General features: G+C 50.9%; 1 protein-coding gene across 1 annotated transcript in view; it reads right to left on the bottom strand.

Annotated features, from left to right (window-relative positions):
- The window catches only part of LOC115476533 (ankyrin repeat and KH domain-containing protein 1-like), a 321971-nt gene that overhangs the window by 208604 nt on the left and 91775 nt on the right, over window positions 1-21592 (bottom strand). Inside the window, 2 exon segments of the mRNA XM_030212956.1 lie at window positions 2258-2367; window positions 18913-19104. Coding sequence (XP_030068816.1) covers window positions 2258-2367; window positions 18913-19104 — 302 coding nt within the window.

Genomic DNA, 21592 nt, shown 5'->3' with positions numbered 1-21592 from the left:
CGTAAGTCGAGGATCGGTCTGAAAGACCCGCCTTTGAGGCATGACAAAATAAATGGAATAGCGGCAAAAGCCGCATTCGGCGGGAGGCACCGGGATCACCGCTCCGAGGTGCAAGACTTGCAAGATCTCCTTTACCACCGCCCGTTTTACGGCAGTGCCGCATCGGGACTCCACAAACATGTCTCTCACCGGGGCACCGAATTCCAGTCGGTAACCTTCTCTGATCAGGTCCAGGACCCACTGATCTGAGGTAATCTTGGTCCACTCCTCTAGAAAGAGGGAAAGACGTCCTCCTATTGCAGGCAAAAAGGAGTGGACCGGCGTGGAGAACGCCCCTGAGCCGGCCCCTGTGGAACGTTTATCCGAGTGGAGGACGCCCCTGAACTGGCCCCTGCGGAACGTTTATCCGAGTGAAAGGAGTTCCTCTGCTGAAAACGGGCACGTTGAGAAAACCCAGCAGAGCGCCCCGGGCAATGCATCCACTTTAGGCATCCCCAAAGGGGCCAAGTGCTCCTCACGCAGAGGGTAAAGCTGACCCATAGCCCTGGCCACTTTCAAAGGCTCATCGGGGTCAGACCATTGAGCAGAAATAAGCTCTTGGATGGAGTCATGCATCGGAAAGGCCCGAGAAGACTTCTTAGTACTCGCCATCCTAAGATTAACAGAGGCGGCCTCGCCTTCAGCAGGATCAATCGAGAGGGCCTGCAAGGCGTCAGTAATAAGAGCTGGCAGCTCGTCGTGGTGGAAAATCCGGACCGCACTGGGATCATCCAAATCCAGTGGCAAACAGGCACCCTCCTCTGGATCATCCATCCCTGAGGGCCTGCCAGATCCCTCAGACTCTCCACAGCCAGACCACTGGGTGGGGGGGGGGGGGGGGGGGGGGGGAGATATGCGCCACTTTCAGATGGGGAATTTACCCATCCGTTTAGCGTGTTTCCAACGTTCGGGGTAGGAAATAACCTCTGAAGTCATCCACGGGGCATCAACACCCGGAGGTAAGCCAAGATGCAATGCAGTGTCAGACACCTGCGGCAGAGTTCTTTTCAGCATGAAAGCCTTATGCATTAATAGCACAAACTCAGGGGAGAAAAACTCATCCTGACCCTCCGCCTCCGAATTAAGAGAAACAGATGTATTAGCTCCTCTGGCAGCCTCTAAACGAGGCGTCCTCCTGCACTCAGACTCCACAACCGCGAGGGTCCAGATATGCAGCGCTTCCAAAATGGCGCCCACTGCCAGCTCCATCGAGCGGGAAGAAACATCGCTCGCCATGCTCATACCAGTGTGAGCGTCTAAGGAGCACGTTTTACACAGCTCCGCTGCTGATCTGTTTACACCACAACGGGAGCAGTGCTTACCTTCTTCAGCAGCCATCGTCCGACAGGACGGGAATATAGCAATAAAATGGCAGCTTCGCACCAAAACTTACCCCGATCGGAACAGCGTCCGCGGGACCTCCCCGGAGGAGCAGGGCACCACTCTCACCTCAGAGGACCAAGTCTACGAGCTCCGGTCAAGCTGCACAGAACCAGAATCACTGGAAAAAGCCTCAGAACAGCCACGCAGTAAAAGCGCGCTTTTTTTTTTTTCTTTTTTTAAACACTGTGAGGAAAGTTGGAGGCAGGCAGCAACAGAGTGACTCCGGGAGGCGGGGGGAATGGGTAAGGCAGGGAAAGGGCGAACCTATATGCCTTTAAAGTGGGCACCACCAGCCACAACACCCCTGCTCAACTGGCAAAGCACAGGAGCCACCCCAGGCAGTCTGAAATCCAGGAGCTGATCAAGCTACGTCCACACATGCTGGGAGATAGAGAACACTGAAAGACCATAGTGCCTCTAGGACGGCTAGCCCCAACTGCCTTCAGTATTTCTCTATCTCCACCTGCTGGTAGGCGGATACAACCCATCAGTTAATGGATTCATCTGCTGCTGCTAAGGAACTGCTATTACACCACCATATTACCAAACTCCAGTTGCCAGCATTTTATAACAAATGTTCATGAGAAAAACAAATTAGACAAAAAAAAGCATCAGGTGAAATGTTAACTTTGCTGCACAGATTTACATATATATTATATACAATTACATATACAAAATAAAACTAATCCATATAAAGTTTTTGAAACATGGATGAAAAAAATCAACATTCAAAATTTTATACCATTTTCACACACATACTCAAAAGAATTCCGATTAATGTTTAGATGCAAGATGTGCAATTTTAGTTAAAAAAAAAAAAAAAAAAAGAATTTACCAGGTCAGCCCCAGTTTGGAGCAATACATCTGCAACATCAGTATGTCCATTTTCACATGCATATGTCAAAGCTGTGTCTCCTGTAGCAGTTGTAGCATGGACATTTGCGCCTATTAGAAAACATTAAAAAAAAAATAGCAACATGACTTGCTCTTTCTTCTCCAAAGCACTTATCTAGATTTACACACTAGTTTTAAAAAAAGGTAATCACACAAATTAAGAACCGTCTTTTTTTTATATACTCTATGAGCTATACATACAAATCAGTACCAGTGTACAGTAAATGATTCAAATATTTCACACTACTTTGCTACAAAAATATTTTCTCGCTCAATGGTTGGCAAGCCAATCCTCAAGACACATCCAGCCAGTCATTTTCAGGATAGCCATAGTAAGTGTATATTAGATAAACATGAATACAGTGTAGGTAGGAAAAAGAAAAAAAAAAAGGCATTCACCGATATCCTACTGGGTTGAGCAGCCATGCTCTCTCAAGCAGTTTAAAATTGAAAAGGAGGTGATAAAGATAACAGGGATATGTTCAAAGACAGAGCAATTCTGTGCTAAGAATAGCTCTGATAAGCAATGTTACTCTAAAAAAACAACTAGAATTCAGTACATGGCGATTATAGCGAATGATACATACCTATAGCCGGTGTTCTCCGAGGACAGCAGGCTGATTGTTCTCACGACTGGGTTGACGTCCACAGCAGCCCCCACCAACCGGCACAAAACTTTGCGGGCGGTCCCGCACGCAGGGCACACCCACCGCGCATGCGTGGCCGTCTTCCACCCATGCGCGACCGTTCCCGCTCAGTTGAATGACAAGAAAGAAATGAGTAAAAACGCAACTCCAAAGGGGAGGAGGGAGGGTAGGTGAGAACAATCAGCCTGCTGTCCTCGGAGAACACCTGCTACAGGTATGTATCATTCGCTTTCTCCGAGGACAAGCAGGCTGCTTGTTCTCACGACTGGGGTATCCCTAGCTCTCAGGCTCACTCAAAACAAGAACCCAGGTCAATTGAACCTCGCAACGGCGAGGGCATAACAGAAATTGACCTACGAAGAACAACTAACAGAGTGCAGCCTGACCAGAATAAATTCGGGTCCTGGAGGGTGGAGTTGGATTTAAACCCCAAACAGATTCTGCAGCACCGACTGCCCGAACCGACTGTCGCGTCGGGTATCCTGCTGGAGGCAGTAATGAGATGTGAATGTGTGGACAGATCACGTCGCAGCTTTGCAAATCTCTTCAATAGTGGCTGACTTCAAGTGGGCCACCGACGCTGCCATGGCTCTGACACTATGAGCCGTGACATGACCCTCAAGAGTCAGCCCAGCCTGGGCGTAAGTGAAGGAAATGCAATCTGCTAGCCAATTGGAGATGGTGCGTTTCCCCGACAGCGACCCCTTTCCTATTGGGGTCGAAAAAAATAAACAATTGGGCGGACTGTCTGTGGGGCTGTGTCCGCTCCAGATAGAAGGCCAAAGCTCGCTTGCAGTCCAATGTGTGCAACTGACATTCAGCAGGGCGGGTATGCGGTCTGGGAAAGAATGTTGGCAAGACAATTGACTGGTTAAGATGGAACTCCGACACCACCTTTGGCAGGAACTTAGGGTGAGTGCGGAGCACTACTCTGTTATGATGAAATTTAGTATACGGAGCATGAGCTACCAGGGCTTGAAGCTCACTGACTCTATGAGCTGAAGTAACTGCCACCAAGAAAATGACCTTCCAGGACAAGTACTTCAGATGGCATGAATTCAGTGGCTCAAAAGGAGGTTTCATCAGCTGGGTGAGGACGACGTTGAGATCCCATGACACTGCAGGAGGCTTGACAGGGGGCTTTGACAAAAGCAAGCCTCTCATGAATCAAACGACTAAAGGCTCTGCAGAAATGGCTTTACCCTCTACACGATGATGGTAAGCACTAATCGCACTAAGGTGATTCCTTACTGAGTTGGTCTTGAGGCCAGACTCTGATAAGTGCAGAAGGTATTCAAGCAGGTTCTGTGCAGGACAAGAACGAGGTTCTAGGGCCTTGCTCTCACACCAAACGACAAACCTCCTCCACTTGAAAAAGTAACTCTTTTTAGTGGAATCCTTTCTAGAGGCAAGCAAGACACGGGAGACACCCTCAGACAGACCCAACGAAGCAAAGTCTATGCCCTCAACATCCAGGCCGTGAGAGCCAGAGACTGAAGGTTGGGGTGCAGAAGCGCTCCGTCGTTCTGCGAAATGAGAGTCGGAAAACACTCCAATCTCCACAGTTCTTCTGAGGACAACTCCAGAAGAAGAGGGAACCAGATCTGGCGGGGCCAAAAAGGCGCTATCAGAATCATGGTGCCGTGTTCTTGCTTGAGCTTCAGTAAGGTCTTCCCCACCAAAGGTATGGGAGGATAAGCATACAGGAGGCCGGTTCCCCAATGGAGGAGAAAGGCATCCGACGCTAGTCTGCCGTGTCCCTGTAGCCTGGAACAGAACAGAGGAAGCTTGTGGTTGGTCTGAGAGGTGAAAAGGTCCACCGAGGGAGTGCCCCACTCTCGGAAGATCTTGTGTACCACTCTGGAATGGAGCGACCACTTGTGCGGTTGCATGACTCTGCTCAGTCTGTCGGCCAGACTGTTTACACCTGCCAGGTATGTGGCTTGAAAAAGCATGCCGAACTGGCAGGCCCAACGCCACATCCCGATGGCTTCCTGACACAGGGGGCGAGATCCGGTGCCCCCCTGCTTGTTGATGTAATACATCGCAACCTGATTGTCTGTCCGAATTTGGATAATTTGATAGGACAGCCGATCTCTGAAGGCCTTCAGTGCGTTCCAGACCGCTCGGAGCTCCAGGAGGTTGATCTGAAGATCTTTTTCCTGGAGGGACCACAGTCCCTGGGTGTGAAGCCCATCGACATGAGCTCCCCACCCCAGGTGAGATGCATCCGTCGTCAGCACTTTCGAGGGCTGCGGAATTTGGAATGGGCGTCCCAGGGACAAATTGGTCCGAAGTGTCCACCAGTGCAGTGAATTGCGGCAACTGAGGGACAGGCGGATGACATCTTCTAGATTCCCGGTGGCCTGGCACCACTGGGAAGCTAGGGTCCATTGAACAGATCTCATGTGAAGACGAGCCATGGGAGTCACATGAACTGTGGAGGCCATATGACCTAGGAGTCTCAACATCTGCCGAACTGTGACCTGCTGAGACGCTCTGGTCTGGGAAGCGAGGGACAGGATGTTGTGGGCCCTCGCTTCGGGGAGAAAGGCCTGAGCTGTCTTTGAATTCAGCAAAGCTCCTATGAATTCCAGAGATTGGACTGGCTGGAGATGGGACTTTGGGTAATTTATCACAAACCCCAGCAGCTCCAGGAGGTGAATAGTGCACTGCATGGACCGGAGAGCTCCTGCCTCCGAGGTGTTCTTGACCAGCCAATCGTCGAGATATGGGAACACGTGCACTCCCAGCTTGCGCAGATACGCCGCGACCACCACGAGGCACTTCGTGAACACCCGTGGGGCAGAGGCGAGCCCAAAGGGCAGCACACAATACTGAAAGTGCCGCGTCCCCAGGCGGAATCTGAGATACTGTCTGTGAGCTGGCAGCATCGGGATGTGAGAGTATGCGTCCTTTAAATCCAGGGAACATAGCCAATCGTTTTTCTGAATCATTGGTAGAAGGGTGCCCAAGGAAAGCATCCTGAACTTCTCTTTGACCAGGTATTTGTTCAGGCCTCTCAGGTCTAGGATGGGGCGCATCCCCCGTTTTCTTTTCCACAAGGAAGTACCTGGAATAGAATCCCTGCCCTTCCTGCCCGGGTGGCATGGGCTCGACCGCATTGGCGCTGAGAAGGGCGGAGAGTTCCTCTGCAAGTACCTGCTTGTGATGGAAGCTGAAGGATTGGGCTCCCGGAGGACAATTTGGTGGAGTGGAGGCCAAATTCAGGGCGTATCCGCACCGCACTATTTGGAGAACCCACTGGTCGGAGGTTATTAGAGGCCACCTTTGGTGAAAAAGTTTTAACCTCCCCCCAACTGGCAGATCGTCCGGTACGGACACTTTGATGGCGGCTGTGTTCCCATGGATCCAGTCAAAAACCCGTCCCCGGTTTTTGCTGTGGAGGCGCCGGGGGCTGTTTAGGCGCACGCTGTTGACGGGAACGAGCGCGCTGGGACTGTCCCTGTGCCTGATGAGGCCTTCGGGCCGGCTGGGTGTACCTACGCTTGTTGTAGGCGTAGGGCGCAGCCTGCCTGGCCCGGGAAAAACGTCCACCTGCTGAGGTGGATGCTGAAGGCGCCCGGTGGGAGAGCTTGTCGAGTGCGGTTTCCCGCTGGTGTAGTTGGTCCACCAACTGCTCGACCTTCTCACCAAAAATATTATCCCCCCGGCAAGGGACATCAGCCAGCCGCTGTTGGGTGCAGTTGTCCAGGTCAGAGGCACGCAGCCATGAGAGCCTGCGCATCACTATACCTTGGTCCGCAGCTCGAGATGCCACATCACAGGTGTCATAATATACCCCTGGACAGGAACTTTCTGCACGCCTTCAGCTGCCTGACCACCTCCTGAAAAGGCCTGGACTGCTCCGGGGGGAGCTTGTCGACCAGGTCCGCCAGTTGCTTCACATTATTCCGCATGTGTATGCTCGTGTAGAGCTGGTAGGATTGGATGCGGGTCACGAGCATTGAAGATTGGTAGGCCTTCCTCCCAAACAAGTCCAGAGTGCAAGACTCCCGCCCCGGGGGTGCCGAGGCGGTATCCCTCGAACTCCGTGCCCTCTTGAGAGCAGAGTCCACGACCGCCGAGTCATGAGGCAATTGAGGCCGCATTAACTCTGGGTCCGAGTGGATCCTGTATTGGGACTCCGCTTTCTTGGGGATGGTGGGGTTAGATAAAGGTCTCAACCAGTTCCGAAGCAGTGTCTCTTTGAGGACATTGTGCAACGGTACCGTGGAGGACTCTCTAGGTGGTGATGGATAGTTGAGGACCTCGAGCATCTTGGCCCTCGGCTCATCCACAGAGACCACGGGGAAGGGAATGCAAATAGACATATCCCTGACGAAGGAGGCAAAGGAGAGGCTCTCAGGTGGCGAGAGCTTCCTCTCCGGTGGAGTGGGGTTGGAGGGAAGGCCCACAGACTCCTCTGAGGAGAAATATCTGGGGTCCTCCTCCTCCCCCCCCCCCCCCCCCCCCCCACGAGGCCTCTTCCTCGGTGTCGGACATGAGCTCCTGTAGCTCAGACCTCAACTGGGCCCGGCTCGACTTCGAGGCACCGAGTCCTCGTTGGCGTCGTCGAGCGGTGGACTCCCGCGCCAGCGGGGATGAAGCTCCCTCCATCGACGTCAACGGGGACTCCACCTGCGTGGCGGTCGAGACCGGCACCGCAAGCGGCGCTGGCGTCGAAGGCCTCGGCACCGGGCTAGAGCACGCCGGCGCCTCCATCAACGGCGCCGGGGGAGCAAGCACCCCCGGCGCCGGCACAGTCTGGCGCATCAGCCCTTCCAGAATCCCCTGAAGGATGGCTCGGAGGCACTCGTCAAGGCCCGCTGTCGGGAAAGGCGAGGGGGCCGGTAGAGGTGCCAGTGCCGGAATCTGCTCGGGTCCAGGAGACGGCACCGAAGTGCTGGTGCCCTGACGTAGCGATACCTCTACCACAGAGGGGGAACGCTCCTCCCGGCGCTGCCGCTTCCTCGGCGTCGAGTCATCTCTGGCGCCGATAGCCACATGCGCCATGGGCGACCGATGACGGTGCTTTTTAGCCTTCTTCCGGTGCCCGTCATCGGCGCTTGGTGGTACCGAAGAGGAGGAGGTAGATCCCCCTCGGCCTCGAGGGATCGGGTCCGACAGGGTTCGGTCCTGAGGGCCTGGGTAGAGAGAGTGACCGGGGCCGATTGCCCACGCGGCCGCTCACCCCTGCCATCTCCGGAGGACCGGCGGGCCAACGGGACCTGTGCTCCTGGGGTCGATGCCGTCGGTGCCGATTTCGTGGACATCGGTACCGGTACCAAAGATGCGGTCGTCGACACCCATGCCGTCGAAGTTGACGTCGAGGGGCCGGCGCAAGTTCCGAAAAGACGGTCCCGAAGAACTTGCCTCGTCACCTGTGTCCATTTATGTAAACCGAGACACAAGGTGCACGTCTTGGTATCGTGCTCCGGCCCGAAGCACTGGAGGCACCAAGCGTGAGTGTCGGTCTGCGAGATATGCCGGCTGCACCGACCACACTTCTTAAATCCACACGGGACCTTCGAGGACATCGACGGAAAAATCGCGTCAGCGAAGTCAAAGTCGATGGTGGCGGTAAAAATTACACCTCGAAAAATAAATCGACCGCGCGGCCACAAGGCCGCAACGAGGCGCCCCCGCTAAAAGTATGAGGGGAAACAAAGTTTTTCTTTTTTTTAACAGAAGAAAAGAAAACAATTAAAAAAAAACAGAGAAAAAAAACTTGCGTCAAGGGCGCGATCCGGTTTCCGGGGCTGACAGAAAGAGAGACGAACACGGCTCTCTCCAGTGCGGAAAAGAAAAGACTGAGCGGGAACGGTCGCGCACGGGCGGGAAGACGGCCGCGCATGCGCGGTGGGCGTGCCCTGCGTGCGGGACCGCCCGCAAAGTTTTGTTCCGGTTGGTGGGGGCTGCCATGGACGTCAACCCAGTCGTGAACAAGCAGCCTGCTTGTCCTCGGAGAAATGAAAGTACAAAATGCAATCTGATGTACAACCAAAAGGATTATAAAATGTGGTTATGGTAAAATTATGTATAATCATACCTGATAATTTTCTTTCCATTAATCATAGCTGATCAATCCATAGACTGGTGGGTTGTGTCCATCTACCAGCAGGTGGAGATAGAGAGCAAACTTTTGCCTCCCTATATGTGGTCATGTGCTGCCGGAAACTCCTCAGTATGTCGATATCAAAGCTCCATCCACAGGACTCAGCACTTAGAGAATTACACCCACGAAGGGACACTCTGCCCAGCTCACCACCGCCGAAACGGGGGAGGGGAATTAACCCAGCTCATCCCCACACAAGTGGGGGAGGGGAATCCGTCCAGCTCATCCCCGCGGAGCGGGGGAGGGACACCACACCCGCCGATGCGGGGGGATCTGGCTTATCCTGCAACCGCAACCGCGGGAGGAGCTGACTGACCCTAACACCGCCGAAGCGGGAGGGGTACAAAACTGCCCTACAGCCGCACGAAGCGGGAGGGAGTGCCGGCAGAATTTTAAGTCTCAATCCAGCCCCGTAAAACGGAGGGGAGAGGAATGCAGCAGCTCACTGTAACACAAACTCGTCTTAACTCTTGAAGAATCCAAGTGAAAAAACTTGAACACGAAGTCTTTCTGAAGTAACTGAAGACTAAACTTGAACCTGAAATGCAACCAGAATAAAAACAATACAGATATCTGGGAGGGGCTATGGATTGATCAGCTATGATTAATGGAAAGAAAATTATCAGGTATGATTATACATAATTTTACCTTCCATATCATCAAGCTGATCAATCCATAGACTGGTGGGATGTACCGAAGCAGTACTCACCCAGGGCGGGACATAGAAATCCCTGACCGCAACACTGAAGCTCCAAACCGGGCCTCCGCCCGAGCAGCCACAGTCAAGCGGTAATGCTTGGAGAATGTATGGGCCGAAGCCCAAGTTGCCGCCTTGCATATCTCTTCCAAGGAGACGGAACCGGCCTCTGCCATCGAGGCCGCCTGAGCTCTTGTAGAGTGAGCCTTCAGCTGGATAGGCGGCACCTTCCCCGCGGCCACATAAGCCGCTGCAATGGCTTCCTTGACCCATCTTGCCACTGTAGGCTTAGCAGCCTGCAGACCCCTACGAGGACCTGTATACAGGACAAACAGATGATCCGATTTCCGGAAATCATTGGTCACTTCCAAGTATCTGATGATGACTCGTCTCACATCCAGATATTTAAGAGCAGAGTACTCCTCTGGGTAGTCCTCCCTACGAAAGGAAGGGAGACATAGCTGCTGATTCACATGGAAGCGAGAAACAATCTTGGGCAGGAAGGAAGGCACTGTGCGAAAAGTCACTCCTGCCTCAGTGAACTGTAGAAAAGGCTCTCGACACGAGAGCGCCTGGAGCTCGGAAACTCTTCTGGCTGAAGAGATAGCCACCAAAAAGACTGCTTTCAACGTCAGGTCTTTCAGAGATGCCCTTGACAAGGGTTCAAACGGCGGCTTCTGCAATGCTCTTAGCACCAGGTTGAGATTCCACGCAGGCACCACTGAGTGCAGAGGAGGGCGCAGGTGATTAACCCCCTTGAGAAAGCGCACCACATCTGGCTGCGAAGCCAGGGAAGCACCCTTCAGGCGGCCCCTGAAGCAAGCCAGAGCCGCTACCTGGACCTTAAGGGAACTGAGCGACAGGCCTTTGTCCAGACCTTCTTGCAGGAACGCCAACACTGAAGAAATTGGAGCAGTGAAAGGAGAAAGAGAGCCTGCTTCACACCACGCTGCAAAGATATGCCAAACCCTGGCGTAAGCAGTAGAAGTAGAGCGTTTCCTCGCTCTCAGCATAGTGGCGATGACCTTGTCTGAGAAGCCCTTCTTCCTCAGACGCTGCCGCTCAATAGCCAGGCCGTAAGACCAAAGGGGGAGGGATCCTCCATCACCACGGGACCCTGATGTAACAGGCCCTGCTCCACTGGCAGCCGCAGAGGATCGTCGACTGAGAGCCTGATCAAGTCCGCATACCAGGGACGCCTGGGCCAATCCGGACCCACCAGGATTATCCTGCCGGGATGCTTTGCCACCCGGTCTAGTACCCTGCCCAACATGGGCCAGGGCGGGAACACATAGAGAAGCTCTTGTGTCGGCCATTGTTGGAGAAGAGCATCTACTCCCAGGGATCGAGGGTCCCGTCCTCTGCTGAAGAAGCGCGGCACTTGGCAATTGGCCGATGACGCCATCAGATCTAGGCTCGGCTGGCCCCAGCGCTTCGTGATGTCCAAGAACGCCTGAGCAGATAGCTGCCACTCTCCGGGCTCCAAGGTATGGCGACTGAGAAAGTCCGCCTTGACATTCATGACTCCGGCAATGTGGGCCGCTGACAGCTGTTCCAGGTTCGCTTCCGCCCACTGGCATAGACTCATAGCTTCCTTGGCTAGAGGGGCGCTCTTGGTACCTCCCTGGCGGTTGACATAGGCCACAGCCGTGGCATTGTCCGACAGGACCCGTACAGGCTTCAACACCAGTACCGGGATGAACTCCAAAAGCGCCAACCGAATGGCTCTGAGTTCCAGGAGGTTGATAGACCACTTTGTCTCTGCAGGAGACCAGAGCCCCTGCGCTGTCCTTCCCAAGCAGTGGGCTCCCCAGCCCGATAACGAGGCGTCCGTCGTGACGACAATCCACTCTGGGGACACCAGAGGCATTCCCGCAGACAACTAGTCTGTCTGCATCCACCAGCTCAGCGCCTTGCGCACTGCTGGATCCAAGGGAAGACGCACCGCATAATCCTCCGACATCGGAGTCCAGCGCTGCAGCAGAGAGTGTTGTAGTGGTCTCATATGAGCCCTGGCCCAGGGCACTACTTCCATCGTGGCCGTCATAGAGCCCAACAGCTGCACATAGTCCCAAGCCCGAAGAGGAGAGGCTACTAGGAACTGGTCCACCTGAGCCTGAAGCTTGACAATCCGATTGTCTGGCAGGAACACTCTGCCCACTTGGGTGTCGAATCGAACTCCCAGATACTCCAGGGACTGAGTCGGGCGCAGCTGGCTCTTCTCCCAGTTGATGATCCATCCCAGGGAGCTCAAAAGAGCAACTACCCGGTCCACAGCTTTGCCGCACTCTGCATAAGAGGGGGCTCGGATCAACCAGTCGTCCAGATAAGGATGGACTTGTACTCCTTCCTTTCGCAGGAAGGCCGCTATGACCACCATTACCTTGGAAAAGGTCCGCGGAGCAGTAGCCAACCCGAACGGGAGGGCTCTGAACTGGAAGTGTCGGCCCAGGACTGCAAAACGCAGGAAGCGTTGATGAGGAGGCCAGATGGGAATATGCAGGTACGCTTCCTTGATGTCCAAGGATGCCAGGTACTCCCCTGCCTTCACTGCCGCTATAACAGAGCGGAGAGTCTCCATGCGAAAGTGCCGCACTTTCAAGGCCCGATTGACCCCTTTGAGGTCGAGGATAGGCCGGACAGAACCTCCTTTCTTTGGTACCACAAAGTAAATGGAGTAACGCCCCTTGCCAAGCTGACTTTCTGGCACCGGAACGACCGCACCCAGGCGGATCAGATTGTCCAAAGTCTGCTGCACTGCCACAGCTTTGACCGGAGACTTGCAGGGAGAGAGTACAAACCCGTCTCTTAAGGGTCGGCAGAACTCTAGCTTGTAGCCGTCTCTGATGACTTCCAGCACCCAAGCGTCTGAAGTTATTGCGGTCCACTCGCCCAGAAACGAGGACAGCCGTCCTCCAATCTGCACTGGGGCGTGGACCAATACCCCGTCATTGGGTACGAGACCCTGGGGGAGGACCGGAGGGAGCACCTCCGGGACGGCGGTCTCTGCGAAAGGAATGCTGCTTGGGGGAGAACTTCCTCTTAAAGGAAGAAGGGGCAGAAGCACCCGACCTGCCCGGGCGGTACCGACGGGCTTCCTGAAACCGTCCTCTGGAGGTACCGGGACGAGCACTAGCCCGAGCCCTGACCTCCGGTAACTTCTTGCCCTTAGACGTGCCGAGATCAGTCACGATTTTGTCCAGCTCGACCCCAAAGAGCAGCTTGCCTTTAAAAGGCAATCTAGCCAGGCGGGATTTTGAGGCGTGGTCAGCAGACCAATGTTTCAGCCAAAGCCACCGCCGCGCAGAGACAGACTGAGCCATGCCTTTAGCTGAGGCTCTCAAGACATCATACAGCAAGTCTGCCAAATAGGCCAGGCCCGATTCCAGGGCTGGCCAATCATCCCTCAAGGAATGATCCGAGGGGAAAGCCCGCTGAACCATAGTCAGGCACGCCCTGGCCACATAGGAGCCGCAAACTGAGGCCTGCAAACTTAAAGCAGCCGCCTCAAAGGACGACCTTAAGGCCGCCTCCAATCTCCTGTCTTGGGCGTCCTTTAGGGCCGTGCCACCTTCCACCGGCAATGCCGTTTTCTTAGTCACCGCAGTGATTAAAGAATCCACGGTAGGCCACAGATAGGCCTCACGTTCACTCACAGCCAAAGGATAGAGGCGGGACATAGCCCTAGCCACTTTAAGGCTCGCTTCTGGGACATCCCATTGAGCCGAAATTAAGGTGTGCATGGCATCATGCACGTGGAAGGTTCTAGGCGGGCGCTTAGTCCCCAGCATAATGGCAGAGCCAACAGGGGCTGAGGGAAAGACGTCCTCCGGAGAGGATATCTTCAAAGTGTCCATGGCCTGTAACAACAGGTTGGGCAAATCCTCCGGGTGAAAAAGCCGCGCTGCAGAGGGGTCATCCGCTCCATCCGAGCGGGGATCCGTCTCCTCCAAGGAATCCTCAAAGGACCGTTGGGAGACCCCAGACACGCTGCCCTCATCTACATCGGAGGAGACAAATTCCTCCAAGGCCTGGGAATCAACCCGAGGGCGTTTACCTCTGGGAACCTCAACCTCTTTACCAGAGGAGGGAGCGGGGGCAGCGTTGTGCATGAGGAAGGCCCGATGCAGCAGCAAAACAAATTCGGGGGAGAAACCCCCCAGACTGTGCACTTCCGCAGCCTGGGCAACAGCCCTAGGCGCTCTCTCAACCGGCGCTCGCAACAGCGGGGGAGAGACATGCTGCGCATCCAAAATGGCGTCCGGCGCGAAACTCCGCGAAGGAGCCGCGCGGGAAGAACGGCTCTTAACTTTAGCCGCTTCTGTGCCGTCGCCCAAATTAAGGGCGTTCATGGCATTAATGTCTCCAACCTCAAGGGCGGCCCAAGAAGAAGCCGTCCGAGCCGCGTGGCCGGCCAAGATGGCGGAGGCGAGGAGCGGGGGATGGGCGTTTATGGCGGGAAAAACCGCCACGCCGGAGGAAGGACCGGGACATGCATCGGTCGCGAAACTGTCACCCACCAAGGGCGAATCCGGCTTGAAGACCCCCGCATCCCCTCTAGAAGCGCTCGAGCGACCCGGGGAGCGACCCTTTGCGCCCTCGCCCTCCGACGCCATGTGCCACGAGGAGAAGACTCGGGGAACCCCCGCCCGCTATAAAAAGGTAAAATTACCTGCTGTCCGCTCCGAGTCGTAACGACCTGGTGTCTCAGTGAGTAGCTGCAATAGACGCTTAAATAAACGTCGAAATAAACGCCTTTAAGGCCGTTCAAAATTTTTTTTTTTTTTTTTTTTTTTTTAACGGAGCCAGCGGGAGGGGGGAGAAAAGGAGGGACCTGGCACCACCAGGTTTGCACTTGCTCAAAAGAGCCCTCAACCCCAGGCACTCAACAAAACCTAAAAATTAGGCTTGGAGGCCTAGCCAGAGCTGCTGCTGATGTGTGACCACCACCTGCTGAGATAGAGAACATACTGAGGAGTTTCCGGCAGCACATGACCACATATAGGGAGGCAAAAGTTTGCTCTCTATCTCCACCTGCTGGTAGATGGACACAACCCACCAGTCTATGGATTGATCAGCTTGATGATATGGAAGTACTGTTTTTGCCACAATTCTAAGTTTTCTCCCACTCTGCAACACCCCCACCACCCTAAATCAAATAAGACTTTTTAATTATATTTACTGCACTGTGTTCAGTTGTATACCTGAACTTGCTCTAACAAGCTTTGTGCTCTCTACCTGGAAAAACGTGAAACTACAATTAGCCAAGACATTTCAAGTTCTATCACTGAGTGTTTAATACTTACATGTTCAAAGTTTGTTGAGTGCTTTCTACCCTGCCTATCAGACCAATAAAGGGGAGAACAGTTCAATTGAAAAGGAAAAGAGAAACTACAAAATTCTGAATAGGACAGAAAGTAACACACGAGGTGGAAGCTGTATGGCAGATGCTCACAACCAGTGCACCAAGAGACTAGAATAAACAAGGCTAATGAAAAGTATCAGCAAAAGAAAGGTCTTTAAGACAGCGATATGGGAGGTCCACTTAAACAAGATTTCACCACTGGCGCGTAGACAGATTTTGAATAGATTTTCACTGGGGCACTGAAGAAGGCCTCAGATGGCTGGGAATCAGGCACAGCACACAAGGGAAGGGGCAGTTGGGGGCAGGGATATGTATTCAGCATTGGGCAGGTAGGGGTACAAAGGAGAGTGGTCCCACCTACAATGTAGATTTACAATAGTTTCTCTCTCATGGATCTGATATGGTTGAAGCTCACAGAGGTATAGCTCGTTAAGACTATTGGAAATCACAGTAGTCTATTTGACGGATGTCCCCCTCCCCCCCCTAACTAGAGGGGAGGGAAGGGAGGTATGAACAGCTGGGGGGGGGGGGGGGGAGGGAAAACAAATCTCCGGGACCCCATCCTCTTATAACTTTAACATTTCCTGCCACCTAGTCTGTTGAATACAACACTTGAAGACCTGGTTCATTGCTGTATCCTCTTTGAAATATGTTGGAATTAAAACTGAAGAAAAGGAGGAGTATGTGATGGGCAGGGGTTGAGGGGCCAGTTTTGGGAAAAGATTGATGACATAGTATCATGTTATTACTATGCATGTCTTGACAATGGACACTGTATATTTTATTGCCTGGTAAGCTACATTTGTTACGTCATTAATAAAAAAAACTGTCAAGACGTAAATTAAAAAATTTCACTCATTATAACTCATACTAATACATTTAATGTGTTAAATTGATTACTATGCATTAAATTTAATTGTAGTAAACAAAAATGTACGTTAATTAAATGCACATCCCTATTTTTTGCACAAGTTAACTTTCAAATATATATAATTCACCAAGTATTTAAAAAAACTGGGATGGAAAACTTTTTTTGATTTTATCTACCAAAACTGGACTGCTGGCAAGATGCAGGACCACCGCAGAGGTAAGATGTTCAGACCCAAGGCAGGCAAAGGGTAATGGTCACTGCAAAAGGTGGCAAAGGTTATTTATTGTACAAGTTGAATTTCAGGATTCAGCCACAAGAGGTGTCTGAGTTTTAGTGCCTACAACTAGAAGAAACTTGTGGGGGGGGGGGGGGGGAGGAGTAATGAAGCAGAAAAAATGAGCCTTATCTTTTCCAGTTAACAAAAGTGATAGGGCAAAGTAATTAGTAACTACCGATCATCATTCTGAACTCTAGTGAACAGCATCTTAGCAGTATGCTGTAAGATTTTGTATGACTGGAATGTTTCAAATGATTGGTGGTCATTCACCTGGGATTATTAGATAGGTGGATTACAGACATACTAACCAGTCTTCTAACCATATGCACAGCTAGCTAATTTGACTCAGTAAAGATTATGAATTATCAGGTAAAGTGTGAAGCCCACATTCCAAACTCAGGGGGGGATGCACTAAACTTAACGAGCAAGTAGTAAACCGTGGCATGCCCTAAAGGCTTCTCCAAGCCATTTTCCGATCATGGTAGCAGCTAACGAAAACAGAATGCAGATGATCCAAAGGCAATTGCAAGGCTATTATAATGAGATGCACTACTGTTTTCCGATCCCCTTACCGTGGAAAACCTAACGGGAGGTCTACACCTCTCGTTGGGGAAAAGGAAAGAATCAGAAGAGAAAAAAAAAAGTGCCATCAGGGACGCTCTTTTTGGACGTCCACCTATTTAAAAAAAAAAACACTCCAAAGACGTTCTTTTTGGACGTCCTTTACAGCTCAGGAGGACAGCAGCAGCAGAGCCCTAACACAGCACTAATCTCCTGTATACACACACACACAGCAGGGGGAGGGGAGGGGGCGCTTCATCACAGTCATAAAACAGGGGGGGTTTGTGGTCGCTCTGCACTACTGCTGGATCAGCATTGGAGGGTTTTCTGCTATGGACCTCCGGGGGTGCTCGTCAGGGACGTCCTTGCTAGGCACTTTAGAAAGACGTCCCTGACGAGGACGGGCTATTTTTCAAGGGTGCTCAATTATGCCCCTCCTCCAGGTCTCTCTCAGCCAATCACAGTGACACCAGTGACAGCTAAATACGCTGTGATTGGCTGAGACCTGGAGGAGGGAGATGTGCCTTCTTCTTGGATCCTGGACTAGAGCGATCTCTCCTGTTACAGCAGCCGCTGATAGGCTGTAAGTTCTGGGCAGCTGACTGGATCACACACAGGGAGGGAGCGAGCCAGGACACCGGGGGCAGGAGGAAGGGAGGGATCAAGCGAGAGAAAGAGATCGTCACAGACGGGGAGGGAGCGGGGCAAGGAGTAGTCACAGAGATGCACAGGTAGGAAACCAGAGACGGTGCTGGGGGGGGCAGCTAAGCCCTTGTGCAGCGGGACCGGACGTGCTAACTTTTTTTTTTTTTTCGAGTGGACGTCCATAAAGGACGTCCTTGGCATGCGCACAGCAGCCAGCATAACGCTTGGCTGCTCTGTGCATGCTCGACCGGCCGACTGTTTACCGATGGAATAGAGAATGCAAGTGAGCTACAACGAGCAGCTCATTTGCATTCCTTTTCCTTGATGCATGCCCGTTCCTTACCGACTCGCTAATGGAATCGGTAAGGGAAGGGCTTTAACGATTTTTTAGTGCATCTCCCCCTCAATGGTTTCTGCTTTCCTGGCATAACCACTATACAGCCTTAAGTTTGGAAAAAGAAACCCAAGCTGCAGTATCCCTGCTTTATGGTGGTATTGGGGCAAGAGGTGGGAGAAGATTCCACTCAAAATATTTGGGAGCAGATCTGGCTTCCTTGGTCCTTACTGGTATTTTGACCACAAATGCCTAAAGGGGGAATAAGGTAAGATGCAATGTGTGGGGCAAAAATACCTATCTGGCATTATAACAAATTCACGTAGAAGCATGTGAACGGGCACATTGCCTCAGGTTACATGACTGCCGTCATGGCACTCTTTTTCCAGTAATAAGCAGAAAGGCAAAAGATCATCAGCACATTATTCTGAACCCATATATTTTTTTTTTGTTACATTTGTACCCCGCGCTTTCCCACTCATGGCAGGCTCAATGCGGCTTACATGGGGCAATGGAGGGTTAAGTGACTTGCCCAGAGTCACAAGGAGCTGCCTGTGCCTGAAGTGGGAATTGAACTCAGTTCCCCAGGACCAAATTCCACCACCCTAACCACTAGGCCACTCCTCCACATTTAATCATAAACACACAGATACAGAGAAAGTGACTGCAGATAATGACTGTATGGCCTATCCAGTCTGCCCATCCATACCACACACAGTCTACTTCTTGCACCATTTTGAGTTGTTTTAGGATTATCTCATGGTACTAAAACCTTTTGGCTCTTGTAAGAATTTTTACTCATTGTACAGCACAAGTTAATACTTTATACAACATCTGGCATATTCATTTTATTTATAGGTGTGGAACTCCTTGAACTATAATGTAGTCCAAATTACTATGACAAACCTGGTAGGTCCACAGTCACCTGTATGATTCAGTTTATAGCTTTTGGACACTGTACACGAATTGAAAGTGGAAAAAAACAAGTTCTTCAAACTAGCAATTTACAGCATCTCACAAATTACACAACCAGTTTCAATGTTCACAGAAACATATACTTTCAGTTTTCACTTCAACACACCTGCTGCCAGCAAATATTTAACCAGTTCAAGGTGTCCTTCTTGAGCGGCTTCCATTAAAGGTGTAGAACATCCAAGTTCTATATCAGCTCCTGCCTTAATGAGAAAGTCTGCCACCTCTGAAAATCCTCCACAGCAAGCTAAAGTAAGAGCCGTTTCTTGTGTTTCTTCCGTTTGTGCATTTATGTTAGCACCTAAAGAGATATTGTATAAGTCATTCTGCTGTATAAATGTTGAGCATTTTGTCTATATCTATACAATAATTTACTTAGCTGTGATATGACTAATTTAAAACATTTTTATTGACAGTAGAATACAAAGAAACCACAAAGCCTAATGTATTTCCATTAGTGGAAAGTCAGTTTTACTGTTACTTGCAGATGGGCAGTTGTACAGATATGGTAACAGAGGCTTTCTTCATGGACAGAACTGACCAAAATTTGATAGAGGTTTCTTTCTGAGTCAGCAATCCTACTGAAGGACCAAACTGCTTATTTTCCAATAGGTCATCTTCAAAGACAGAAGTCCCGCATATAGCATCAGTCTTCCAGCAAAGTTTAGAAAAGCTTTGCCAGACATGTATGAACATACCTGTGTAGCTGCTGCATCACTATTTCCACCCCCTTCCCCTACCTACCAAGTCTTATTAGCAGTCCTATGTGCTGTCATATGGAAGACTTTTATATGATTCTTGGGTCCTGCTGCCCAGGCTGGCTAGGAATACTACGAAGGCAGAATTCAGATTCTTGTGTAGGAAGCTCCAGGGACCAAACAGTGAGAGTGGCCAGATTTAGAGCCCCATCAATGCAGGGTTCCACAAGGAACCTGTGTGCCTGGCCCCCTAACTTTCACTGTAATGAGTTGAGAGAGGATGGAAGAGAAAATTCTCACACAGCCGTGAACTCATGGGGTTAGATTCCAAACACAAGGTCTGATTGAGCCAGAAGTCAAAAGAAGCAGGAGGAAAATGTTAAGATCCTTCCAACACAACAAAACTTGCAACTAAACTCCAGCAGCAAAGGAAAGAGACTCTAATCATTCTTTTCTGAGAAGACCTACTACAAATAAGCTTTGCTTTCTCCAAAATAAAGCAGGATAACCCACTATGTGGGAAATCTTGACCGATATTCAACAAAAAGGGAAAAAAACAGAAATGAGTGAAAACCTTACCTTCAAACAGAAATGAGTGAAAACCTTACCTTCACTGTTGTACTTTTTTTTTTTTAAACACACATCTTTTATTAAAGAAGGCAGTCCAGTCTAACAGAACAGGTCTAGGGCTGGTGCACGAGTAGGAAGCACCCTAGGAAAACCTTCAGCCTTGAACTTCCCAATTCAACTGATTTCCAGGTCCTTATTCCTCCTGTTATCCTCTCCCCCTCCCCCCCCTTTTTTTAATGTGTTTATAGCTTGCAACCAGAAAGTAAAATCCTCATGCAATTTAAAGCAGTAAAACTGATTTAACCAATTTGGGCTATAAACAGAAATGAAGTTCTGTTATCAGTCTGCTTCTAAGAGGAAAAAAAGACTTGTACATAGACTACAATTCAAGTGGAGTGCTAGGACTTAGTCAAAAACTTACTGCTTTGGTTTCTTGAATGGGTTTTGAGTTATTACGATATTAGGAAAGCCTTTAGCCCCATTACTGATTTTTATTTGTACATTTATACCCCACGTTTTTCCCACAGTTTTGCAGGCTCAAAGTGGCTTACAATGCACTAATAGGCTATTGCCAGATCAGAGGTGATACAGTTACAATTAAATTAGAATCAAATAGATCAAAGAAACAGAGAAAATAGATAAGTTGAAAGGTGAAAAGAATTTAAAGATGTTCTGCAAATATGTTGGTAGGAAGGACTTCAGGCGATATGTTGAAGCCTTGGAGTAGGCTGAATCTCTATGGCTGCCTGTGCAAACTCAGACATTGAGAAGGTTTTGACTCATTGTGTTAGGCAGGATGAAACGAGAGCTACCGAACAGGCCAAGTCGAAATAGCAGGCTGCAGAAGGAGTCGAAAGCTGCTCTTCAACCGACCACACCAGCTCCCCAGACGATGACTGCAGCAACCAGGTGTCGTAGATCTAAAAGGCCTAACGGCCCAGCCGCAACGATTAACGGTTGAAGAACGGGACTGGAGCGAACGGGCAGCAGGCTGAGTGCCTGTTGCAACCAAAATGCGGCAGTAAGCGGCCTGGAGAGTAGAAGAGGGAACCAGAGGCAAACGGCAACAGCTGGAGACTGTCAATGCTCGGCCGCACAGCTGATTGCACTCAAAGAAGGCGGGGCCCAGGATGCCAACGGGCCCGGCAACAACACCGCCAAGGAATAGTGACATTAGATCACCTGGAGCAGAGGCTGCCGTCTCCCCACAGTGGAGTGATGATGAGTGGAAATAATTTTTACTAAGAAGTTTCCTCTGTGGTACACTTCTTGATATTGAGTTTGGTTCATAAGTGACAGCAAGGAGTGATGTGTAGAACAGTGAAGTCCGTGGAGTCCTTGATAAAATTAAGTGCTTCACTGATTTTTTTTTCTCCCCAGTCAGCCTCTTCACTGCACAGGATATTCAGAATAGAATTGCAAATATGCATCAGGCTTGAGTCCTGCAAACTGAGCACGTCAATATATATAGAACATGAAGCTGCTTTGAAAAGCATTATATGAACCCAATATAAGAACGAC

The sequence above is a fragment of the Microcaecilia unicolor genome, chromosome 8 (genome assembly GCF_901765095.1).
Source record: "Microcaecilia unicolor chromosome 8, aMicUni1.1, whole genome shotgun sequence".
Taxonomy (NCBI): domain Eukaryota; kingdom Metazoa; phylum Chordata; class Amphibia; order Gymnophiona; family Siphonopidae; genus Microcaecilia; species Microcaecilia unicolor.
This window is presented reverse-complemented; position numbering and strand designations above follow the sequence as displayed.